Raw genomic sequence first — 22,059 nt, 5'->3', positions numbered from 1 at the left:
CAAAGAATTACAGTAAAATGACAATGTTCATTTTAGGGGGCCATTTTAGGCTCAAACCATACATAGTCCTTTAAACTCTTTAACATGTACCGAACTGTAGCTCTCAGGTCGTCCATCCGACGTTTCCAGACCGAGCGCTACAGACATGCAGCTACATGTTCTTATGAATCTTTTTAAGCCACATATTGCCCTATCATAATATTGTTGTTATTTGTTTTTTATGGATAATAAACCTGCAATGGATAATAAACCTATAAGATTGCATAATAGCCAGCTGACCGTAAAGGCTCTAAGGCATCTTGTTCTTGGACAGCGTTGATTCAGTTTGGGTTACCTTTCTTTAAAAGACAAAACTAAACACAAGGGATTCTTCTCTGAACAGCCCAGAGAATACACGAATGAAAAATCAGAATGGAGATTCATATACTTTCAACCCAAAGTTGAAAGCATGATGGTTTATTTTTCACATTTCATCCCTGGAGAAGCTGGAAAAAAATAAGACAGTATAAAATTATAATGCAAAAATATGTCAATTTGTCAAAAGAGCTTTTCAATCTCTTTCATGAATTGTCTCGTACGCAAAGAAACATCTCGAGGCGATTACAAAAAAAGAATAATGTGAAATTGATTTGCTCTTTGAAAAAAAAAACTTGCAAGTTTGATTCACTGTCTATTAGTAGAACAACTATTGGCATATGTTCAACGATAAACTGTAATACTCGAATCTCTAAATCTTATGCAACTAAAAAACAATTTTATTATTTATCTTCTTGTATTAAGTCAAACAAATTCCAAACGTCTTCTTCGTTGAAAAAAGTATGACAAAACAAAACACATGCTTGTTAATTGTATCATACTTTTTTGTACTTTAGTATAGGGAACGATTGTGCCAAAAAAATAAATCATACAGTATGTGAAAGTGTACCTTTTGAAATTGTAAGTTTTTCTGATGCGAATACAGTGTTGTACAACTTGTTACAGTCCGTTGACATCACCCATCGTTCTTTGCCATCTGGAAACTTTGCGTTTCTATTTGTCATCTAGTACATGTAAATACCACAAATTATTCTATTTAAACAATCAGTCCATATCAGTATATCATTCATGATTTATTTCAATCTTATCTTAGTGTTGAATGTACACGTGAAAATACTAAATGAACGAAAATTATGTCCATACGCGTGTTGATATTGAATAATAGAATTTGTGTTTCGATCCGTTTTAACAAGAGTCTGGGCTTTTGGGATGTTACTACATGAATTTAGTTTGTTCATGAAAACAAGTTTCAAATATTCACCTCATTTCTTCAAATTCGCTAAGAGAATGTCATTAATATTTACAAACTGTCAAAACGAAAGTCGTTGTCAAGATCTCTGTTGTGTGAAATTGACGCTGTTTCAACGAAGTTTACATCGCCTAATTCAAATCGGAGTTTGTTTAGTACCGCCAAGTGTCCAAGCCCTTGTTAAAACGGTTTTCACACTGAGTATATGATATGTAGCCATATAGGGGGGAGGGGTTGTCTAGTGAGCATTTGCTTACCATACATTTGTAGCTTTCCTCTATGCCATTAATATCTAAGGACCGTAGAGCTGCGTAAGTGTACTCTCGTCCATTCACAATAGCTTTCCAAGACCCAAGGCAGTCAAAGGTCAAAACTGAAAGAAGATAATTATATTCACTGTAGTTACAATTATTCATTTCTTCACATCTGATTTCGGAACGATTTTCAACAAGGCAGCATAAACAATAATTATAATAAACCTATCTTTACCACTTTAAGACGAAGGGCAGCTCTATATTAAGATACAGAAAAATGTTTAAATTTTTGTGCTAACATATTTGATTTTTCCTTTACTAAATATTAGTTTAAAGCAAAAAACAAAAAAAAGTTTAAGGCAGATCCGATGGGTAATTTGTTGACCACCCCATTTCCTGTTATTTGACAAAATTCAATTTCAAATAAAAACTGTGAATTCATAATCAAAATTCTTAAGATTTTCTGTTTATACACCAACATATACTAATCTAGTTTTGCCTGTTGTAAATACGTATATGTCATGCAGCTTGTTCCTCTTGTACCATTTATAGGATCTTAGAGACTAAATGAATGAAAATTGCATTTGGCTTATGATTTGATTTTATATTTTATTTTGTTCTGAATTTTCTTTTGTTCATTTCCAAACTATTTTTTCTTAATAAATTACTCACTGTCAAAAAGAATTTTGAAATATTATGCATATTATTTCGACGGCATGCTTTATTTACTCGATTTGATATCGATAAAAATGCATACAGCTCTGATGATTCCGAAGTCTTTCATTGATTTTGAATTTGATTGCAGCTAATATGTATTATATACGGCTGATTTTTATTTTCTGTGTCAAATAAAGTACTTTATAAGTTCATTGTATTTTTGTTTGGTGTTTTTTTTTTTGGGCATTGATCGAATTTTATTTGTAAGGCTGTTCGAGAAGACTTTCTTTTGACACCGGCGGTGATGAAGGGCTTCAGATTATGACAATATCTAATATATACAACAACTGTAGAGCTGTAAAACCAGTCTTTCATCTTCCTTGGTGTAAATTTAAGGTTTCTAAGCCAAAGAATAAACACCCTAGAAATCCACTAAATAGTTGATTTTTATCAACTTGCCAAATACCGCAATTACAAAGACACATTTCCTACAAGCCCTATGCCATATGAAAAAATTGTCATAATATTTTGATAAACAATTGAGTTCAATATTAATAAGAAGTCATTATGAGTATACTAGTACTTAAATGGGTTTTTTTAATTATATTTTTATTTTAGGTGTTGATGGTTTACCTTTTGTGTTGTCGTCAGAAGCTGCATACGACAAGACAAGTTTGTCCTCTCTTCGAGTTGGTCAGGCAGTTAGTAGACATGGAGAATTTCTACAGACTTCCTTCATCCAATGTTTTTCGTAATCAATCTGGTAAACACCAGGTTGAAATATTTCTGAACATTTCATAGGAAAACTCATCCAGCCTTAAAGATAAAGAATCAAATTTAAACTGAATTAGTTAATATACGTGTAACCTGTGGGAAAAAGAGGTACACATCAAAATCAGTTTATTACATGTATATAAATGCTATTTCTGTTAATACCTTGAACGCTATTCTTGGCTTTATGTTAAAGGTGTCTTAGAAAGGAAATTAAAAATGTAGGAACTCGATGAAATGAAAAAAAATCTAGAAGTGACCCCAAATAAAATATTCAATTTAGAACACCTAAACTTTGTCTTAAATATACATGTATTTCCACTTGATTGGTTATTGTGTCACATTTGACAATTTATCATCAATTTTTTTTAAACCGCAAGATAAGTATTAATTATCATTATGCATTTACAGGTAGATCAAGTATCTGTGGATTACTCACGGTACATGGTGGTCGTTTCCAGTGTCGTAGGTAAGTTAAACTCCCCCTTGTAAGCGTTCATTACGGAGGGACAGATGTTAAACATGCTTACGTATTGGCCCTCAAATGTCACAATGTATTCTAAAGTAATAAAATGCATTAAATTATAAAGAATGTTCGCATTTTAGGCTCATGGTTAAGATAGATAGTCCATAGCAGACTAAACGCACGATATTAACTTTATCAAGAATATGAATAAAATAACGTTCTTCTCTTGTGCTATTTTCAGAACAATCCACTTTTATAAACACAAGTAGCTGGGTAACCTTTCCTGTATTGGACAACATTAATTGATCTCCAAAGAATATCCACACAAACGTTCACGGTCCCATCAATTTCGTTCATATGTTTCATGCTAAAAGAAAAACAGATAAGATTTTCATTTAAAAAAATAAATGTGTTGGAAACATGTCAATAGCATCAATTCTTACGTCCTATTTGATTATTGAAATACATGTATACGTGGATGTAAGATATAACCATTATGAAACGATCGAATAACTGTTCGAAAACGACTTTGTTGATTCTATGACTAAACGTTGAACAAATTTTTGTCAATGATTTCTCAGGAACTATTAATCGCAGATGGTTGAAATTTTAAAACACTCTTTGTCTGGGCATTTTTTAAAAACTTATCAACTTCCCGTAAAAATTTGCTCATTCTGTATATCCAAATAAGAGTGGGGGTATATTTTGTTTCTTTAAAATCGGTAAATAAAAACTAACATCTGCTCGCTGCATCACAGAGGCTGATATTGAACTAGATATTCAACACTTCAAGAGGGAGACTATCACAAAGAACGCAGCAAACAATGAAAATGACGATGGACCAATATTTAAAGAGAAAGGAAAAGAAAAGAAGCTTCAACAGTATACTGGACCACTTGGAGATGCAGTAACACATAAGACCTGGCTCAACCATTGAAATTTCGAGGACCCAGACGTTGAAATGATACGGATCGAAAGAAAAGTGCTATGAGTGCAAAAAGTTTACCTCAGATGCGGTGAGACAACGCTCAATACACCAGTTTACTTAGTGGAGAAAATGCGATGCTTGTGGTTATATGGAACACTTGCGATATCGCACTAAAACATTAGCAGAGAATTCATATATATATATATATATATATATATATATATATATATATATATATATATATATATATATATATATATACACACATGTTTTTGTATTTCCACTTTTCAATCATTTCCGTCATTATAGTTGTTATACTGTTAAATTAATTTCTCTTTATTCATTTATTAACTTTAAATGCTGTGATTTTTAATTATTTCGGGAAAAAAAGGCTGAAAATGTACATAAATAATGATAGATTTTCATAAAACGCCCAAATGGCGAAGTTAAGGGTCATTTGACGTGACGCACACATGTTAAAAGCGTTCAATGGAATGACATTATCAAGTTTAAAACGCGTTTGAAAACAATTTGAAAATATGATGGTTACATGTATGGTCATATCTAAAGATTTAAACCAAAAAAAGCGGGATATTTTCCGGTTATGGTGACGGAGTTGTGCGTACTTGTGGATACTACATTTACATAACATATACATATACATAATATCGAAGGACTAGACATATCGTGTTTTGCAGCTCAAGTTCATTAATGTAAAAGTTTTTTCGTATCTCGTTGGAAAATGTATTTTTTCCATAGCAGCTATTCTTAAATTTGCCCAGACATAGTTGTCTGGTAGTGCCTGTTCCAAGTTTTATAACGTTTCATGTTTGGATTGAAGTCTTATTTCTTCAGACAACTCCCAAGTCTCTCTGATTCTCACCCTGACCCCGGACATTGCACATATTCAAACACTGAGCAAACGACAAGCACGCGTGCAAACAATATAGCTTATCATTTGGTGGACCTCCGTAAGCTTTATCCGGTTCTTTGGCCAAAGCATGATATCTGATCCATTGTTCAAGTATAAAACAATGCAGTGATTGTCCGAATCGTTTTATACGTTTAAAACTTACGTGTTTCCTAAGTAAACTAAATTATCTTACTTGTGATACTCCATCAATACTGTCATGTTGTTTCCCTGTGTACCGTCTTGCCCTGGTCTAGGTGGATGAATAAAGATGTCTTTACATGTCATGTAGCTGGCTTGAGAGTCCTTCGGTCCCGAAATTTCGTTCCAGAAATTCCCGCTGATACCGAGGCGGAGAGGGATAGAATTCTCCACGGAGAACCATTCCCCATTAAGTTCAGCGGGGAACTGACAATCACACAGCGCTACCGAAAAAAAATAAGGTGAGAATCTTCTAATTTGAGAGAGAGAGAGAGAAAGAGAGAGAGAGAATGCTGTACGGGAACCCATTTCCCATCCAAAACAGTACAGCGGGAAACTGGTATTCAAAGAGCACCATGAATATACAAAAAGGTAAAACTATAACTTACACGTTCTAATTTGATAGACAGATAAACAAACAAAATTTACCTTCTCTTTGAAAACACAGTACAAACAGAAGAACGAGTAACGTTTTCATCATAACGGTAATCCTTTCTGATGTCCAGATGTTAAGAAAAAGGAAATAGGGCCATTGGCTACTATATAGTATAATACATACAATTAAATAAATGGTCACTTAACCATCTGGAGCATTTATGTTACATTTACAACATTAACAAATTTCTGAAGTATTAAGTTTTATTACTGGAATTTAACAATGCAGTGTGGCCAGATGGCCGATACCGATACTAATGTGTGTAACATGTACAAAACGTCCACTATAACTCAATGACACATTACACCTAGAGGTAAAAGTGTACAAAGTGAACAATGTCGTTGCAAAATTCCCTGTTTGTTATGTGTGTAAAGTGTCAGATGAGTTCCATATACCAATATCTTTTAAGACGAATTCTAAGAAAACCCTCGCATGCATGTTTATCAAAATTCGTAGACTTTATAAGCATGGTTAAAGGACAAACCCTCTTCATTTTCAAGAAATACTGTTGAATATATATTAAAATATCGTGAATTACAGCACTTGATAAAGATATTTTATGAAAGACTTTGACAATAGACATTTCCTTTCGCGAAAGTAAACATTTCAAATTTTGTTGGATTTAGTCCTTGTAAAGGTAAGGGGCAACCGTTTTTTTAATTGGGAGTTAAAAGGATGTTCAAAGAGGGAAACTGAAGCGAGCAGGGGATTAAGTTCATCTGAATTTAATCTAAACAAACAGCTGTCTGAGACGAATTTCGGGCTAAATTTCCCGAATTACTATAAGATAAGAAAAGGTTTATAATTCCGAGAAAAAAAACTTCGACGAGTATCGTCAACAATATTAACCGGAAATGCAATTCATGTTAATCGCTGTATATACGTTACTCTAATAACAATTTTGGGGGTTGAAATTACGACGTTAACTCGAATTTTTCCATAGACAGACTACAAATCGCTAGATCTTTAGCTACGTTTCATAGTCAGTATGAAAATGTGTTTATTCAGTGACCGAATAAAGAGAATACAATTGTATTAGTAAAGATTAAAACATTTGTGGTGTTTTGTTTTCGCTAGTGATGGGAGGACAGGCACGTAGCATCGGGGGGGGGGGGGGGGGGGGGCTCCCCCACTTTTTCTCGCAGTAAGTAAATTTATTAGATTTACATATAAAAAATTGAATTATCATGGAGTTGCCCCCCCCCCCCCCATTTTTTAGGGAGCATGTAAAAAATTGAAATGAAAATAAGGATACTAGGATTGATATTGAAGTTATATACTATCCCTTTTTTTTTTTGCTTGTCAATATTTTTTGGATGAGTCTGCCCCCCCCCCCCCCCCCCCACATTCAAAAAAGATGCTACGTGCCTGGAGGAATGGTACCAATCACGTAAATGTAACACACCCCCCCCCCCCCCCCCGATGTTAGATTCTTACTCCATTTTTAAGATTAGTATAATATGATTTTTAATATGACTCAATCAACTAACAATGTATTTTAATTTTTGAATAGCCCATAAAAAATAACAACGAAAAGATTATATAACATAATCAAATTTGTAACGTTAATAATAATAAATAAAAAAAGATAATTGGTGCAACTTCGTATATCATCTTTTTAAAATGGATCAATGACTGTTTCCTCTTCGTCTGGACTGTAGACTTCAACATTTCCTGCATTGATCAGTCCAAGTAACATCTCTGGATCATCTGCTAACGGAGGACCAGTAACGGCTATGTCCAAAGGTCTTACAGAAGTAACCGCTCATGGTTCTCTGCCACTGAGGGTGGAACTGACTGAATGCAACCCAGATGGAGTGATCGAAGGACAAAAGATGTCCTGGGAGTCGAAGACATGATCGTGTAGGATGCTGGACAACAAGTTAAACTAGTACTTGCACAAGGATTCCTTGTGGGACAGCAACGGGGTCAATACCATTCAGTGACCTTGACGTATTCCCTTTAACAATGAACATGCATGGGAGACATTTTACTCCCTACAGCATTTACAAAGGCCATAACTATTATATTGGTTGGAGAGGATAACGCTTATCCAACGAATGTCTTGGAGCCTTTCTCAGCTATTATTCGCACGAGTCGGTTGGTGCTCAAAGCTTTTTCCGGTCAGATCAAAATTCCAAATGCACAAAGGTTTGGATTCAAGTCCAAGATTTCTGATTATTTCTCCAAGATCATGAAAATATTTAGTTATTTTTTCAGGGTTTGTCATCCTTGCCCTTGTTATGCTCAACTTTTTTCGTATGCGAATTGAGAACGTAGGGTTTCTCTTGATAAAGCTTGCAAACCAGTCTTTCCCTGAGATTTTTGATTGAACTGCTCGGCCTTCATTTATTTTTGCAGAGGGTACCGACTCAGCGCAGCAATTATCGCTTCGATATGCCCATTCCCTGTCTTGATGTCTCTTTAATTGCTTTTACAATTTTCTCCACAATTTCTGGAGGAAATGTTGTACGCCTTGGTTTAGCACCAACATCATTCCTGTTCGACAGCGAAATGCAGGAATTATCCAACATTTAAACTAGTGTGTAGTCTTGCGTTCACTGCGGTCAAAAGATACCAAGAATGACACTGAAGACGAACAAGAGGCCCATGGGGCCACATCGCTCACCTGAGCAACAATGGGCGTTCAAAAGATATTGTGCCATATGGTCCCTCGGTAGAAAAACAAAAAATAAATATTGTAAAGTATTCGAATTTTACACTTTTTTTGTATACATGTAATCTTTGACATTGTACCTTCATGAAATACTATTTTTTACCAGAATAAGAAAATTCTACGCAAGATATAAAACTAAACATTTGGTAGAGGTATACTGTTAAGTTGTTAACTTCCAAATCCCTATATTTTCGTTCTGCCCCCCCCCCCCCCACTTTGTAAAGCGATCAAAATATATGAGTGCATATAGTTACATTTTTTTCATCAACTACTCAGTACTTACTAGTTATTGTTTTAAAAAAAAATAATAGTTATTGTTTTTTATTTTAAAAACCCTACATGTATAGATGTGAAGAAGAAAATTGTACCTCAATGTGCTCAATTTCTCAAATTAAAAACATTCAAAAATTTTATTTGTCTTCTCCATTACAATTAAATGACTGTTATTTACTTCGCGTACAAACCAGGATAATTTTCCGCTGTGATATTCTTAGGAATAGCGATAATTACTTTATCCCCGCAACAGAAATGTGTCAGAAATATGGAAACTGTTTTAAAGATGTCGTTTTTATTTACTCGTGTCTGAAAAACTATCAAAATTGATGTAGATTTCACATTATTTATTGTATAAAGAGAGGGAGAGTAGATATATACAGAATACTGTGGAATCATTAAATTTCGTGGGGGCCAATTTTCGTGGTTGACTTAAATTTTACAGATTCGTGGGGACGTAATTTCGTGTTTTCATATATATCTACAAAAGGGAATATGACTTTATTACCCTAATTCATCAATTCGTGAAGGATGTTATTTCGTGGATGAGAGGTACCCAAGAATTCCACGAAAAATGAGCCACCACGAAATCTAATGATTTCAAAGTATCATTATTTTATTTTGTTTGTACAAGTATTTAACATACTCTAATTCATAGAGATTTTCTAATGTTCAACCAAAATTTCAGCGTCAATTGTAGAATTATAAGCAAGATACAGAGCTCACAGTTCGCCTAGGTTTGATTCATATTTTGTTCACATGAGTTTATTACATTCAGCTTATGATTTTTAACTTGGTATTTCCTATTCAGCATTTAAAATGGAAAAAAAGAATGGCCTAAGATTTTATATTCTTTTATTCACTCAATACCAGTTCACTGGTATTTGAGGTTCAAAATCAGTTTATACAAATGTACACAAACACAGTGAAGGATCACATGTACAGTAGGAGTAATAATGACGAAAAAATGTTAAGTTTACAATACAATAAGATGTTAAAGTTGGTTTCTGAACGAACAGACTTTGAACATTTTCTCAATAAATATTGACAAATTTTTTACTTTTTTAATCTTTAGTTTTTAAGATCTGTGTACAAACATAGAATTGTGAGCAAATCTCTGTATCTTGCTTATAATTTGAAGCTTAACACTCAAATATGGTTAGTTATTAGAAATTGAAAACAATTAAACACAAGAAACATTCACTATAACAAATAAAGAACACAATTTATTTTTTCGAAATGAATCATATAGATACATGTATATACCTACATATTTCCGTCAGCAATGTCAAACTTTATTTAAATTGAATAAACTCGAGAAAATGCCGAGCATCGCAACAAAACCTATTGCATTAATCTACCATTACGCAAAAGATAATGCCGATCGAATTACCGGTAGAATGAATTGTATTTCATTATTTTTTAATACATCAGATTTTGCTTAATTTGCGCAGGTAAACAGTTAACTGTTTGATTTACCAAAGTCTCTGTTTGATTTGATACGTAAAAATCACGAAATAATACAGACGATTGTTCCCAGGTTACAAGCAGAAATAATGAAAACGAAACGAAAATCGGAACAAGCTAACACCAACGTCATGTGTGAAAACTGTCAACGCATTGAAATATTTAGCCTCAATTTACTTCACAAAATCGGCAACGATATATTTTGCATGTTTCAAAAATTTCCCTTCGTACGCGAACTGTTGCACAACAAGCAAATTCATCATAGTCAGATCGACCCTTTTTCTTATAATGTCATGGCTGCTTTAAACAAAGAACCTCGCTTTAGATGTATGGAATACGAGTCTAGGTAAAATGGGTATGCAAACCCGGGCCGTGGCAAAATAAAAGCCAAGGCAGATCGACAATCGTCAATTCCAAATACGCATTATTTTGCAGCAATATTTACAGCGAATACAAATATACTAGTCCATCAAATATCCTGATATTTTAATGAGATTGGCAGATTGATATCTGCCAATCTTTGTTTTGCCCAGACCAAGTCTTGCCTACCCATTTTACCGGATGCCGGATTACCGGATGCCGAGCCCGAAGCTATTAAACTGATTGAAACACCCATTTCCTTTATTATTATTTTCGTAATAACTCAAATTTGACACAGAATTAGCACTTAATTTTTGCAATTTATATTTTCCTTCCCATAAGGATAATTTATGCTAAACTACGTTGAATTGGAATCAGTAGTTCTTGAGAAGAAGATTTTTAAAAATGCACCCCCCTTTTTCTACAGTTTCAAGGTTTTCTCCGCTTTGAATACAGATCGGACTTTTATTTTTGCAATTTATATTCGCCCTCACATAAGGATGCTTTGTGCCAAATTTGGTTGAAATTGGATAAGCGGTTTTAGAGAAGAAGTTCAAAATGTAAAAAGTTTACAGACGGACAGACAGACAGACAGACAGACGGACAGACGGACAGACGGACGACGGACAAAATGTGATCAGAATAGCTCACTTGAGCTTTCAGCTCAGGTGAGCTAAAAACCAGATCCCCTCAAAAGAAGCTGAAAAAGAAGACAGTAAGACAAGGGGACCTTTTTTGTATATCAAAAATTAAATCACTGGTACAACAATGGAATAGACGAATACCCACACTATTTCTCTTCCCTCAACCAATTTCAAAAATATTTTTTTTCGTGTTCCAGTATGATTTAATTCTAATATTTGGAATAATAGTAACAGCGTGTTTTACAAGAAGGTGTTAAAAATGATGGTGATTTTTTTTTTATCAAATAATGGCGACTTTTTATCAAAAAATGTATTTCCGCAATTTAAGTTCAATATTTAAAAAAGAAAATGTGCAATGCAGTACAATAGTATTATAACTGCTATTTCCAGTTTTTTGAAATGTATATCATTGAACACAAATGTAGTGGGGAGAAGATGTGGGCCATATATATCTTTTATTTTGAAAATATTTTATTAAATGAAAAATGTACAAAAGAGATTTATAATTGTATTAACAAAAACAATATCATTCCCAATTGAATATATAAATGGAATGACGAACTGTCTCCACATGGACTTAAAAGTATATGTATACTAGAAAACAGACCAGTCAGGAAGGGCCCCGCTATGACAATTAAGATAGAGAAGTGAAAAAAACTTTGAATTCCATCCTCTTTATATTAACAATGATGAAAAATAAATGCCCGGCATCAGATGTAAAGAACTGCAATATATATAAGGTGGTAAAAAAAATATGGAAATTATAAGTAACAACTTTATTTCTAAAATTTCAAGATAATTCCTGAATGTCAGAAAACTCTAAATAGTAATATTGTATCTGCATAAAACAGGGATAACCTCATGTCTTATAAAAAACTAAATTAAATGTATATTTAAAAAAGATTTAAACAGGTGTTTTATAAAATGCAAGCCTTCAGTGAATGCAAATACATTGTATCACCCAGGGTTGACCTCAACTTCAAAACAAACATCAGTTGCAGACAAAGGTGTTCATTAATCTTCATATGACAGATAGAGATAAGCCTCTAAATTTTCTGCAGCAGGGAAGATAATTAATCCCAGGGGATTAATTGTTCTGCTTTCTCATCCTTTTCTTCTAAATTTACAATAAGATTTTTTTTTCAGAAATGACAGAATGGGGTTATTATCTGATTACCTGTTAAAATTAACAGCATAAAGGCAGAAAAAAATAAAATTAATAATTAAAAAATAAAAGTGAAAAAGGATATCTTAATATATATCTTGATTTTAGAATTCAATAAAATTATCATAAATCATTGTGTACGGTATTGTAACCAAAATAAAGTATGAATATTATATATTTTAAATCCATATTTCAAAGAATGTACACAATACTACACATCATTCAGAATTGACCTTAACTTCAAAACAAAGTTCATTTGCAGACACCGGCAGTGTAGTTATTAATCTCAATGTGACAGATAAAGATAAAGCTTAGGACTTTCTTCCTGTGGAAGGTTAATCAATCCCAAAGGACAAATATTGCACAGCCTTCCAAGTAAACAATGGTAACATTCTCAGCAGTTATCTCTCTTTGCCCATTCATTATTATGCATAGTTAAGGAATCTACCCCACCACCCCAGCTCCAAACCAGAAGACATAGAGAACTAAACTTAGCATCAAAATATGTATTTCTGCCTACTGAACTACCATACCAAATTTGAACTTGATTGGGCAACCATGAAAAAAGTTATTGGAAAAAAAACAGATATCTGTGGACGGAAGAGTGACAGACGGACGGACAGAGTGATTACTATAGGGCACCCGCAAAACCTTGCGGGGCCCTAACAAGAAGTGTTTAAATTTTATTTTAAAATTACTATGAATTCCTCATTATAATGGTTACAGTACAGAATCCTTCAAAGGAATCTCCCTGTACGTTACTAGCTTAAAAAAATCAAACATATAACCGATGACTGTTGTAGATTTTGTAGCACAGAAATAGAAAGTATACTGCATGTGTTTGTTATTGGGTTTTCGCAATTCATATCGGGTTCGGCAATCTTTTGCTGGACCATCACACGAAATTTCACCCACACACCCTGTATTTTAGACTAATTCAACTTAATGACGCTAGAAGTAATTTGATCATGATTGCGTTATTTTGAACTACTGACTGTCACAATTAGGTTATTTGGATTATTGCCCTGACATTTCACTGAACTTACAAATGGATTAATTGGATTGGATTGATAGATTTATAATTTATTAACTGATTGATTTTAATGATTTATGATTGATAAATTGATTGATTGAACATTTGATAAATTGATTGTTGATTTGATGATTGATTTATTGTGCACCCATATACTTGCTCATAGGTGGGTAGCACGTCGGTTGTTTAAATTTAAGTTCAATTTAAAAGGTAAGGCATTACTTTCTACAATCGCTAGTTGGTGTTCTGTTGTTGTCTTTTACGGGATGATGAGTGTATTTTCATTGAAATGACTGGAAAATAAACACAACTGTTGCTGTATTTGTGCAAGGACTAGGGTTTTTTCTGCATTAATTGACGAAGGTCAACGTCTCAAAGCCTTTTTCTTCAATGTAGATAATCAGGATACAGGAACGATATCCTTAAGTGATTCACAACACAACACGAATGTCGATCGGGTTACAGTACAAGTGAGTGTTGATCGAGTTGCACAATGGTGTCAATTTGTAATGTACAATTTTGATTCTACATATTCTGAAGTTAAGTAAAGAACAGTGCCTTAAAGAAGAAGTCTTATTTGGTTTTTGACTTATCAAAGCATCAAAAGTAGATTTGATTAAATGTCCTTTAAATCATGATGAAAGGAAATAAAAGATCTATTTCTCTTTCTTTCTTACTATTATACAAATTGGCATAGAAGTAGTAATCAAAGTTCAGAATTTAACAAAGACTATATTTGTGGTGGAACACTGACATAGGAAAATATCGCATGTTTTTGGAATTCAGAATTATTGTAGATTATTGGGCTTATTTAACATACAAAACATGTATGTATTTGCTGCTAACGTCTCACTGGCAATCCCATGGCGCATGCTGGGTTTTATGACTATTCTTGACGTTCTAAGTCTATCCAAATGAGGTTCATAATCTGAAATAAATTACATATTGTCTAATCAAAAAGTAGCAGTATTGTTTGTCTTTTTAAGATTCATTTACAATACTCAATTGATATTAAATCTATTAGTGTCAAGTGATATGGCGTCATTTCAAATACAAACATGTAAATTCAATGGTTACCTTGACGTCTTCGCACAATATCCCCTGCAATAGATATTGTCATTCTATCTTCATCTAGGTGCCTTGGCATGAAGCCTAGTCATCTGTTCTATTATTCTCTTTTGAGAAGTGGACAGGCATAGCCTACATCCACTTCTCTTCGCAAGCCCTCATATTATGATTCTGGAAAACGTGTAAATGTCAGAACCAAAGACGGTTTACGCTTCGACCGATGTTTCGACTCCAGTTTCCCTCAATTTTCGTAAGAAACCTATTATTTCTACATTTTAAACAATATTGCATCCATATATCACATACAAATCAACACTAACCCGCTGTCAAATCATTTTCTCAACTTCTGCATTCCGGGTTTAAATTATGTGATCGCTCGCTATAGGAGGTTTAAAAAATAGAAAATTTAGAGTCGGAAAAAACGGAAAATATTGTTCTGATTGTAGACTTTAGATTAAAGGTGTTTTTATTTGAATTTAAAGAGGTGTAAAGAATGGTTTTACAATCTAAGACAAATTGATAAAATTCGTACGATTAAATAAATAATTATGTCACATAAAACAATAAAACCCTTTTTTATTTTAATCTTTGTATGCTATATTAATCAAAAATACGTTTTAATGTTTAAAAACAGTTGTAGAGCAAAATTTGTCACAATAAGAGATGCTTAAAAAAGGAAGAAATACAACTTTGTAATTTTGTGACTCAGTATTGGTTTGAACATTGTAAGGTTAGTTGATCAAGTAACGTTTTCGACATTATTGTCTTTGATAGGATTCCAATTTTATCCGGAACACAAACATTTACTCTGCGCTGACCTAGATAAATAATGTGATACACAAAATTTAAACGTTTAACGCGGGATGTAGAAGTTGCGAAAATGATTTGACAGCGGGTTAGTGATGATTTTTTGGTGATATATGGATGCAATGATGTTTAAAATGTAAACATAGTCGGTCTGTTACGAAACTTCAGGGAAACTGGAGTCGAAACATGGGTCGAAGCGTAAACCGTCTTTGGTTCTGACATTTACACGTTTTCCAGAATCAAACTATGAGGGCTTGCGAAGAGAAGTGGATGTAGGCTATGCCTGTCCACTTCTCAAAAGAGAATACTGTTCTATTTCTGTGGCCTGCCCCTGAATAACACCCAGGGAGTCAAATTTCATAGATTTCGCGTGGTCTAAAAGCGAAATTGCTTGTCATGAAATTTTGTGCAGGTAGGTTTGAAAAGTCGTCGAATCTAAAATGGTTAATTGGCTTTCTGCTATACTCCTAGTGGTGACCCTCTTGGAAAGTTGCCAAACTTGGTAGCTGTGTTCCTTGCCTGGTCCTCAGGATTAAACAAGACAGGATATGTCAATGGCTTACAGGTTGTTGCATAAATTTGTTAATGGAAGCTCACCTTTAGCGCTGGGTATGGTGTTGAATAGATCCCACGAGTTTGTCTTTGTAGATTCCTGGAATCATAACCAACCACAGAAGTGTTGTCTGGTGATGCTTCACCAGACAAGTATTCCCCATCTTGGAATATACCAGGTGTGGAGAAGTGAAATTTTCTCAATGTCTTTAGGGATAGTTTTCGTGTTGGATATTTTCATGTGTGTAAGAGTGTATAGTTACCCTGTAATATGGTAATACACTCCTTTTGATTCAGTTGCACACAAACATTTGCAACATTTGCCGGCATCTCTCTCATTGTATGCACGTGCCTTATCAGGTATCTAGCATATGCACTGTAAACATAAAATAATGTTACATTCAATATTTTTTATAAATCGGTCATTGAGCAACAGAAAATAAGGGTAAACACTTATATGTGTGTGATTTATATGCATTTAAAATGCATTACGATGCATATTAATTCTATGCTTGCACAATATATGCACCTTCGCTTCAGGTACGTTGTTTATGACAGGTTTTAATATGTTATAAGGTATAATTATTCATAACAATTGACATTAACAGTGCATTCCTGTGAGGAAATATTAAAAGTATTATTGATGTGTGTAAAGTGCATGATAGTTGAACGTTTGTTATTTGTTTACTAAAAGTGGACCCACTCCTTCATGAGACAGGTGTCATTAATGTATTTTTCGCGTAAAGACGTTGTTTACTAAGGGTTTGAGTTCTCAAATTCGGATTGTTATAAAGTTCAATGCCATGAGTAAAATTGCTCTAGACACAAAAAGTGTTATGAATATGAATTACTATTCACATAAAATTCTATATTTTTACTACAAGGTTTGATCCAAAGGTAATGTCTCTTAGTGCATTTCGCCGCTATTTGGTTCTATAATAAAATGTTGTATATCAAAATATGTACAATTATAATTCTTATTCAAATTCAATATTTTAATAAATTCCGTTAAATTGTTTAAAAAATATACATTACATGATCAAAACGCCTAGCATTGAGGACATCGCCGCGTTACAAATAAACGTCTTATTTTAAACTGTTCCTTTTTAAATCGAAATATTAAATTTTAATATTCCGATTTTAAATCTTTTGAAATTTCGCCAAATTACACAATATTTTTATGATAAATATTATGTCATTTTTACATGCATAGGTAATAAATAAATGACGTCATTTGTGTTAATGATCATTTAGATCGTGCGTTAATTTGCTAATTCAAACTGAGAAGATGTCAGAATCGGACAAAACACCACAACGGGCCGTGATGCATTTTTGCTTTCAGTTGGGAAAATCGCCATTAGAGACAGTAGAATTGATGAATCGGGCATGTAGTGAGAGGAAGAACAGGAGACTTGTTAACAGTACAGGTAATTTGAGCGTTTTAGGGGAGGAAATGTGTCGCTTAGAAACCAGCAAAGGACCGAAAGATGGGAGATCGGAGGAAAATGTTAAGCTAGTGTCCGACGTCGTCAACGAAAACAGACGTGTTACTGTAAGATCTTTGTGTGAAACATTGAATTGATCCAATGGCACAGTTCAAAAATCTTAACAGAGGACCTTAACATGGAACGATTAAGTGCACGGTGGGTTCCGAGGTTGCTAAAAGAAAATGGAATGTGTGTGCGTGTTCGCGAATCTGAACGACTTTTAAAGCGATGGAAAAAAGATGGAGATGCGTTTTTTAAGTTTTTTAATTACTGTAGATGAAACATTGGTTTATCATTTTGATCCCGAGTCCAAAATGTAGTCGAGTCAGTGGAAACACACATATTCCCCACCCCTTAAAAAGGCTCGAGTGACCAGAACCTCAAAGAAACATATATTGGTTGTCTTCTTCGATATGGAGGGTGTTGTTCTTCGCCGTGCTGTACCGGAAGGCCAATCTATCAATGCGGCGTGTTATTCAAAGCTATCACATACTCTGTCCCATGATATCCTGGATTCACATTTGGCTTAATTGCTTGATATTTATAAATACCTCAGAGTTCAAGCAATGTTCATTCAAAAGTATGAAAAATTTCCAAGATTTCTCAGCCGAAACGCCCCTGTTAGCTTATCAGGTTTCAGTACAATGCTAAAAAATGTGATGTCTACGGGGATTTTGTATTGCAGCAAGCCCGGATGGTAACGTTGAAAAATTGTGCAATGTATTCCGAGAGTATTCCGAATGGAGAAAAGATGTAAACATTCCTCATTATAAATCTCCCTAAGGAGTCTTCTTTGTTTTCTTTCCTGTGATTTTTTCCGAGTGGGAAAGATGATTACTAATGTAGCGGTTTAAGTCACAGTAAGATATTTAATTGGTGGAGACAAGCACCAAATTTTGCATGAAGGTTCCTTGAACATTACTTGATGAAAGAATATCGTTGGCCATTCAAGTTTTGGCCTTTTTAAAGATGGCCACCTCTTAATTCAAAATGGCGTCTTTTTTCATCATGTTTTCATGATACGTAAACTATTTCTGGGTAATATTTTTATTTTCTGTGAAATTATGAAAAAGAATTTGTTGTAAAATATAATTTGAGGTTCATTCCAAATATGAACATTCTGCGTATGCGTTTAAAATATGCTGCAGTTTAGTTTTGAATGTACATGATCTAATCCTCTGAGCAGTTGCAGCTGCAAAGAGCAATGCAAAATAATTCGGACTTGAAACATTTGCAATTCCCAGAACAACTAATATTACATCAACATTTCAGTAGTTTTTGACATGAAGCCGCAATTGGTGTTAAGGATGTCCCTTGTGAAACCAAAAAACCGCAATCTTTATCCCAACCCCATCTGGAAGATGGGATGGTGTGGTTTGTCACTTACATAGTGATTGACCCAGTGTATGTTCAGCTTGCAATACAGATCCCTTAATTTGCTCTACAAGAGCAGCTCTTGATGGATCGAGGGATGCCATTGTATTGTCGCTGCTTACGAGCAAAGAGGTCAAGGCTCGTGTCATTTACTTTATTGGCAGTGCTGGATCGAATGTAAATGATGCCTACAAGTGTTTCTAGTTTATTGATTATATGTTCTGTCACACCGTCACAAAGAAAACCTAAGAATCCGAATACCTCTGTAACGTTCTCAAATATATTCAGCATGCCATGCTTGACAGTCATTTTACCTGTCCCAACAAATGCGGAATCTGTATCACAATCCGTGAATGCATGAAAGAATGACAGTGCATTTGATCTTGGACCCACGGATCTAACAATGTCATGAATTGGTATCCATCGCAAATCCTTGCCATTTCAAAATGTTACCCATAACTCATCAACTTTTAAATTATCAAAAACAACCACACCAATAACAACAACAATCTGTATCTGAACTTACTGTGATGATTGAATTGAGACTACCCAAGGCGGCATTTTGTGCATTTGCATTGTTTTGCATTTTTTTTCTTTTTGTTACAACTATAATAGTTTCTGCCGTAATAGTTGCAGATACGATTTGGTCTGTTTAAGTCCAAATATTAATGGTCTTGTTTTGTTCTCGTTACACCGAAGAAAAGTGTTCAAAGAGTTTGGCGGTCTAGTGTTTCTAGTTATTTTCCTTTTAGATCTTATGCCTCGCTTTCTTCTACTTTCACCCTTAAGCTTATGACTATCATCTTTGTAAACATCGAACATATCTACTCTCCAATGGCCTTGCGCAAGAGAAGTGATGTGCGTTAGGATACTGTCATTGACATAGTTATCCAAGGGTTGACATTGTTTGGTTGTTTTGTGTGAAGCAACTGTCGGTACACTGTTTGGCAATACTCGACTAGCTTCAAAAATGGGCATCGACTGAGATTTCACACCAGTATTCTAAAAACCATTATGGGAAAGCAGTGGGGGAATTTCTGATTTTCATATTCAGAAAATTCTTGTAAATCACATTGCTTACTCTGACAGGAAATAAGAGTTTAGAAAAAAAGGCTACAGTCATCTTCTAAATTTGCTAACTATGACTTTGAAGAATCAGCTTTTTGTTTAAAAACCTTTCCATTAGAAAAACTGAATCACTGAAGTTTTTCAAGCATAGCCATTGCACAAGTCCATGAGCAGAACAATGCAATTGTAAAATGCGATGAGGCGATATTGCTACATTTGTAACTGAGAACGAATCTAGAAGGAAGGTAGACTTAGAACTGTTTTCTTCGGTGTATCAAGAAAAAATGAACTATTGGGTTCTAGCAGACAAAATCGTGTCTGCAACTATAACGATAGACACTACTATAGATGTAACAAAGGAAAAAAATGTTGTCAGTAACAGAGCTATAGATAGAGACTTTGTCTCACCTTGTAGAGAGGACACCAATGGACTCCCTTCATATTTTTTCAAATTTTGAAATCTTCAAAATAAGTCTGTAGCTGCGCAGTTCGACATCTGTTCTGAGTGATTAAACATAGGTAATCACAGATTACAAAGCTCACTGAGACGAGACATCACCCTTATGAGACTTCGCCTTTATGAGACCACCTTTATCATATTAAATGAAAATCATACTTTATGATCTTGGATATTCATGGATTCTGTTTTGACACAATATCGTATATCATCTGTTAAAAAATTGTATGATAATCATATGTTCATATGTTAATCAATACAATAATATAAAATTAAATATTGCATCCTATCATATTTACAACATATATCATATAAACAATAACATACCATAATAAACAATGATGAGATATGATATTGTTACGTATGATATGACATTGTATTGTGTTATACGTTATTGTATTTGATCACATAATACAAAATCATAATATATAAAACAATATATTATATAACAATATCATATTACATAATACATCATAACATTGAAACATATGATATTATTTTGTATAATATAGTATGATATTGTATGATACTGTATCATTTTTATACATAATATGATATTGTATCAAATGATACAATATTATGTGATAAAGTAAAATATTATATAATACAACATTATATTATACATATTGTATCTTATGATACAAAAATATATTTTACAATATCATACAATACAATTTCATGTGATAATATATCATATTATAAACCAATATCATATTATACAATATCGTATGATACGATATTATATATTGTTTTCCCTTGGACTGAAATGTCACATTTTCATTGGTTTAAACATAGCACGTGATTGCCTCATATATCTCTATATTTGTTCTGTGAGAAATAATATTAGGCAATATACAGTGGTAGCAACGTTATTGTTGACAAACGACACGCACGATTCTGATACACGAACGATCACGCACGATACACGAACGATCACGCACGATACACGGACGATCACTAACTTACTGAACGTTCACGATACACGAACAAAAACGATAAAACACGCAACCGAACGATTCTACACCATTAAACACGCAAAATCAAAATTAATTTTTAAGATTAGAATTAAGGAAACGTTTTAATTTAATTTGTATTGCTTTATGTTTGTGTGTTATTGAAAAGCGGCATGTACTTTAGTCATGCACTGTTTTGTATTTTACGAGTTCACACTTTTACACATCCAAACACAAATATAAAGGATTCACACAAAAATAAATTTTTTTGTCTCCATAACGAATATTAACTTCTATCATAAGTTAAAGAAAATTACGTGTAATAGAAATGAAGATAATGCATAAACTACACCAAATTATTTACACACGAGTTGACTGTTTATGTAATTTAATTCTCTTATGTACGATTTAATTATGCGGGATACAGGTATATTTGTTACATTGTTCCATAGAATTTCGATTTTTCACATCCAATATTTTCATAATTTACAGTACATAATTGATTTATTTCTATTTATTCTAAATTTTAAAGCGTCTAAATAAATTATATTTCAAACAAATGTGTAACTATACAATCTACTAGATAATAATGCGTCTGGTATTCTCATTTGAAAGAAAAACGTTGGGAATAATCTTTTAGTTTAAAATGGGGAATGGGTAAGCTTGGCCGCTTTCATTCAACGTGTCGCTTACGCTAATATGATTGAAATTTTTTGTCAAGACACAATTGATGCTTGATATACATGTAGGCTGATTATAAAATTAA

General features: G+C 33.6%; 1 protein-coding gene across 1 annotated transcript; it reads right to left on the bottom strand.

The window, feature by feature from the left end:
• Positions 1-238: 238 nt before the first annotated feature.
• On the bottom strand, positions 239-5,987 carry LOC105320918 (uncharacterized). Its single transcript, XM_011419057.4, has 8 exons — positions 5,902-5,987; positions 5,468-5,696; positions 3,712-3,800; positions 3,407-3,526; positions 2,830-3,012; positions 1,543-1,658; positions 926-1,040; positions 239-485 (listed from the first exon to the last, which is right to left on the bottom strand). Exons 1-5 carry the CDS (start codon positions 5,951-5,953, stop codon positions 2,891-2,893), a joined length of 612 nt encoding a protein of 203 aa, XP_011417359.3. The 5' UTR covers positions 5,954-5,987; the 3' UTR covers positions 239-485; positions 926-1,040; positions 1,543-1,658; positions 2,830-2,890.
• Between the last annotated feature and the right edge of the window lie 16,072 nt (positions 5,988-22,059).

This window comes from Magallana gigas, chromosome 5 (genome assembly GCF_963853765.1).
Source record: "Magallana gigas chromosome 5, xbMagGiga1.1, whole genome shotgun sequence".
Lineage (NCBI taxonomy): Eukaryota > Metazoa > Mollusca > Bivalvia > Ostreida > Ostreidae > Magallana > Magallana gigas.
Note: the sequence above shows the minus strand (reverse complement) of the source record. Positions and strands in the feature narration are given on the sequence as shown.

Bases quoted from the DNA above. Each gene is read 5' to 3' on its own strand.
- LOC105320918 (XM_011419057.4), bottom strand. From the start codon at position 5,953: ATGATGAAAACGTTACTCGTTCTTCTGTTTGTACTGTGTTTTCAAAGA. The intron at 3,801-5,467 runs GTAAGATAATTT...TTTTTCTTTTAG, and splicing joins GTATTGATGGAGTATCACAA to CATGAAACATATGAACGAAA. The intron at 3,013-3,406 runs GTGAGTAATCCA...TTTATCTTTAAG, and splicing joins GGAAACGACCACCATGTACC to GCTGGATGAGTTTTCCTATG.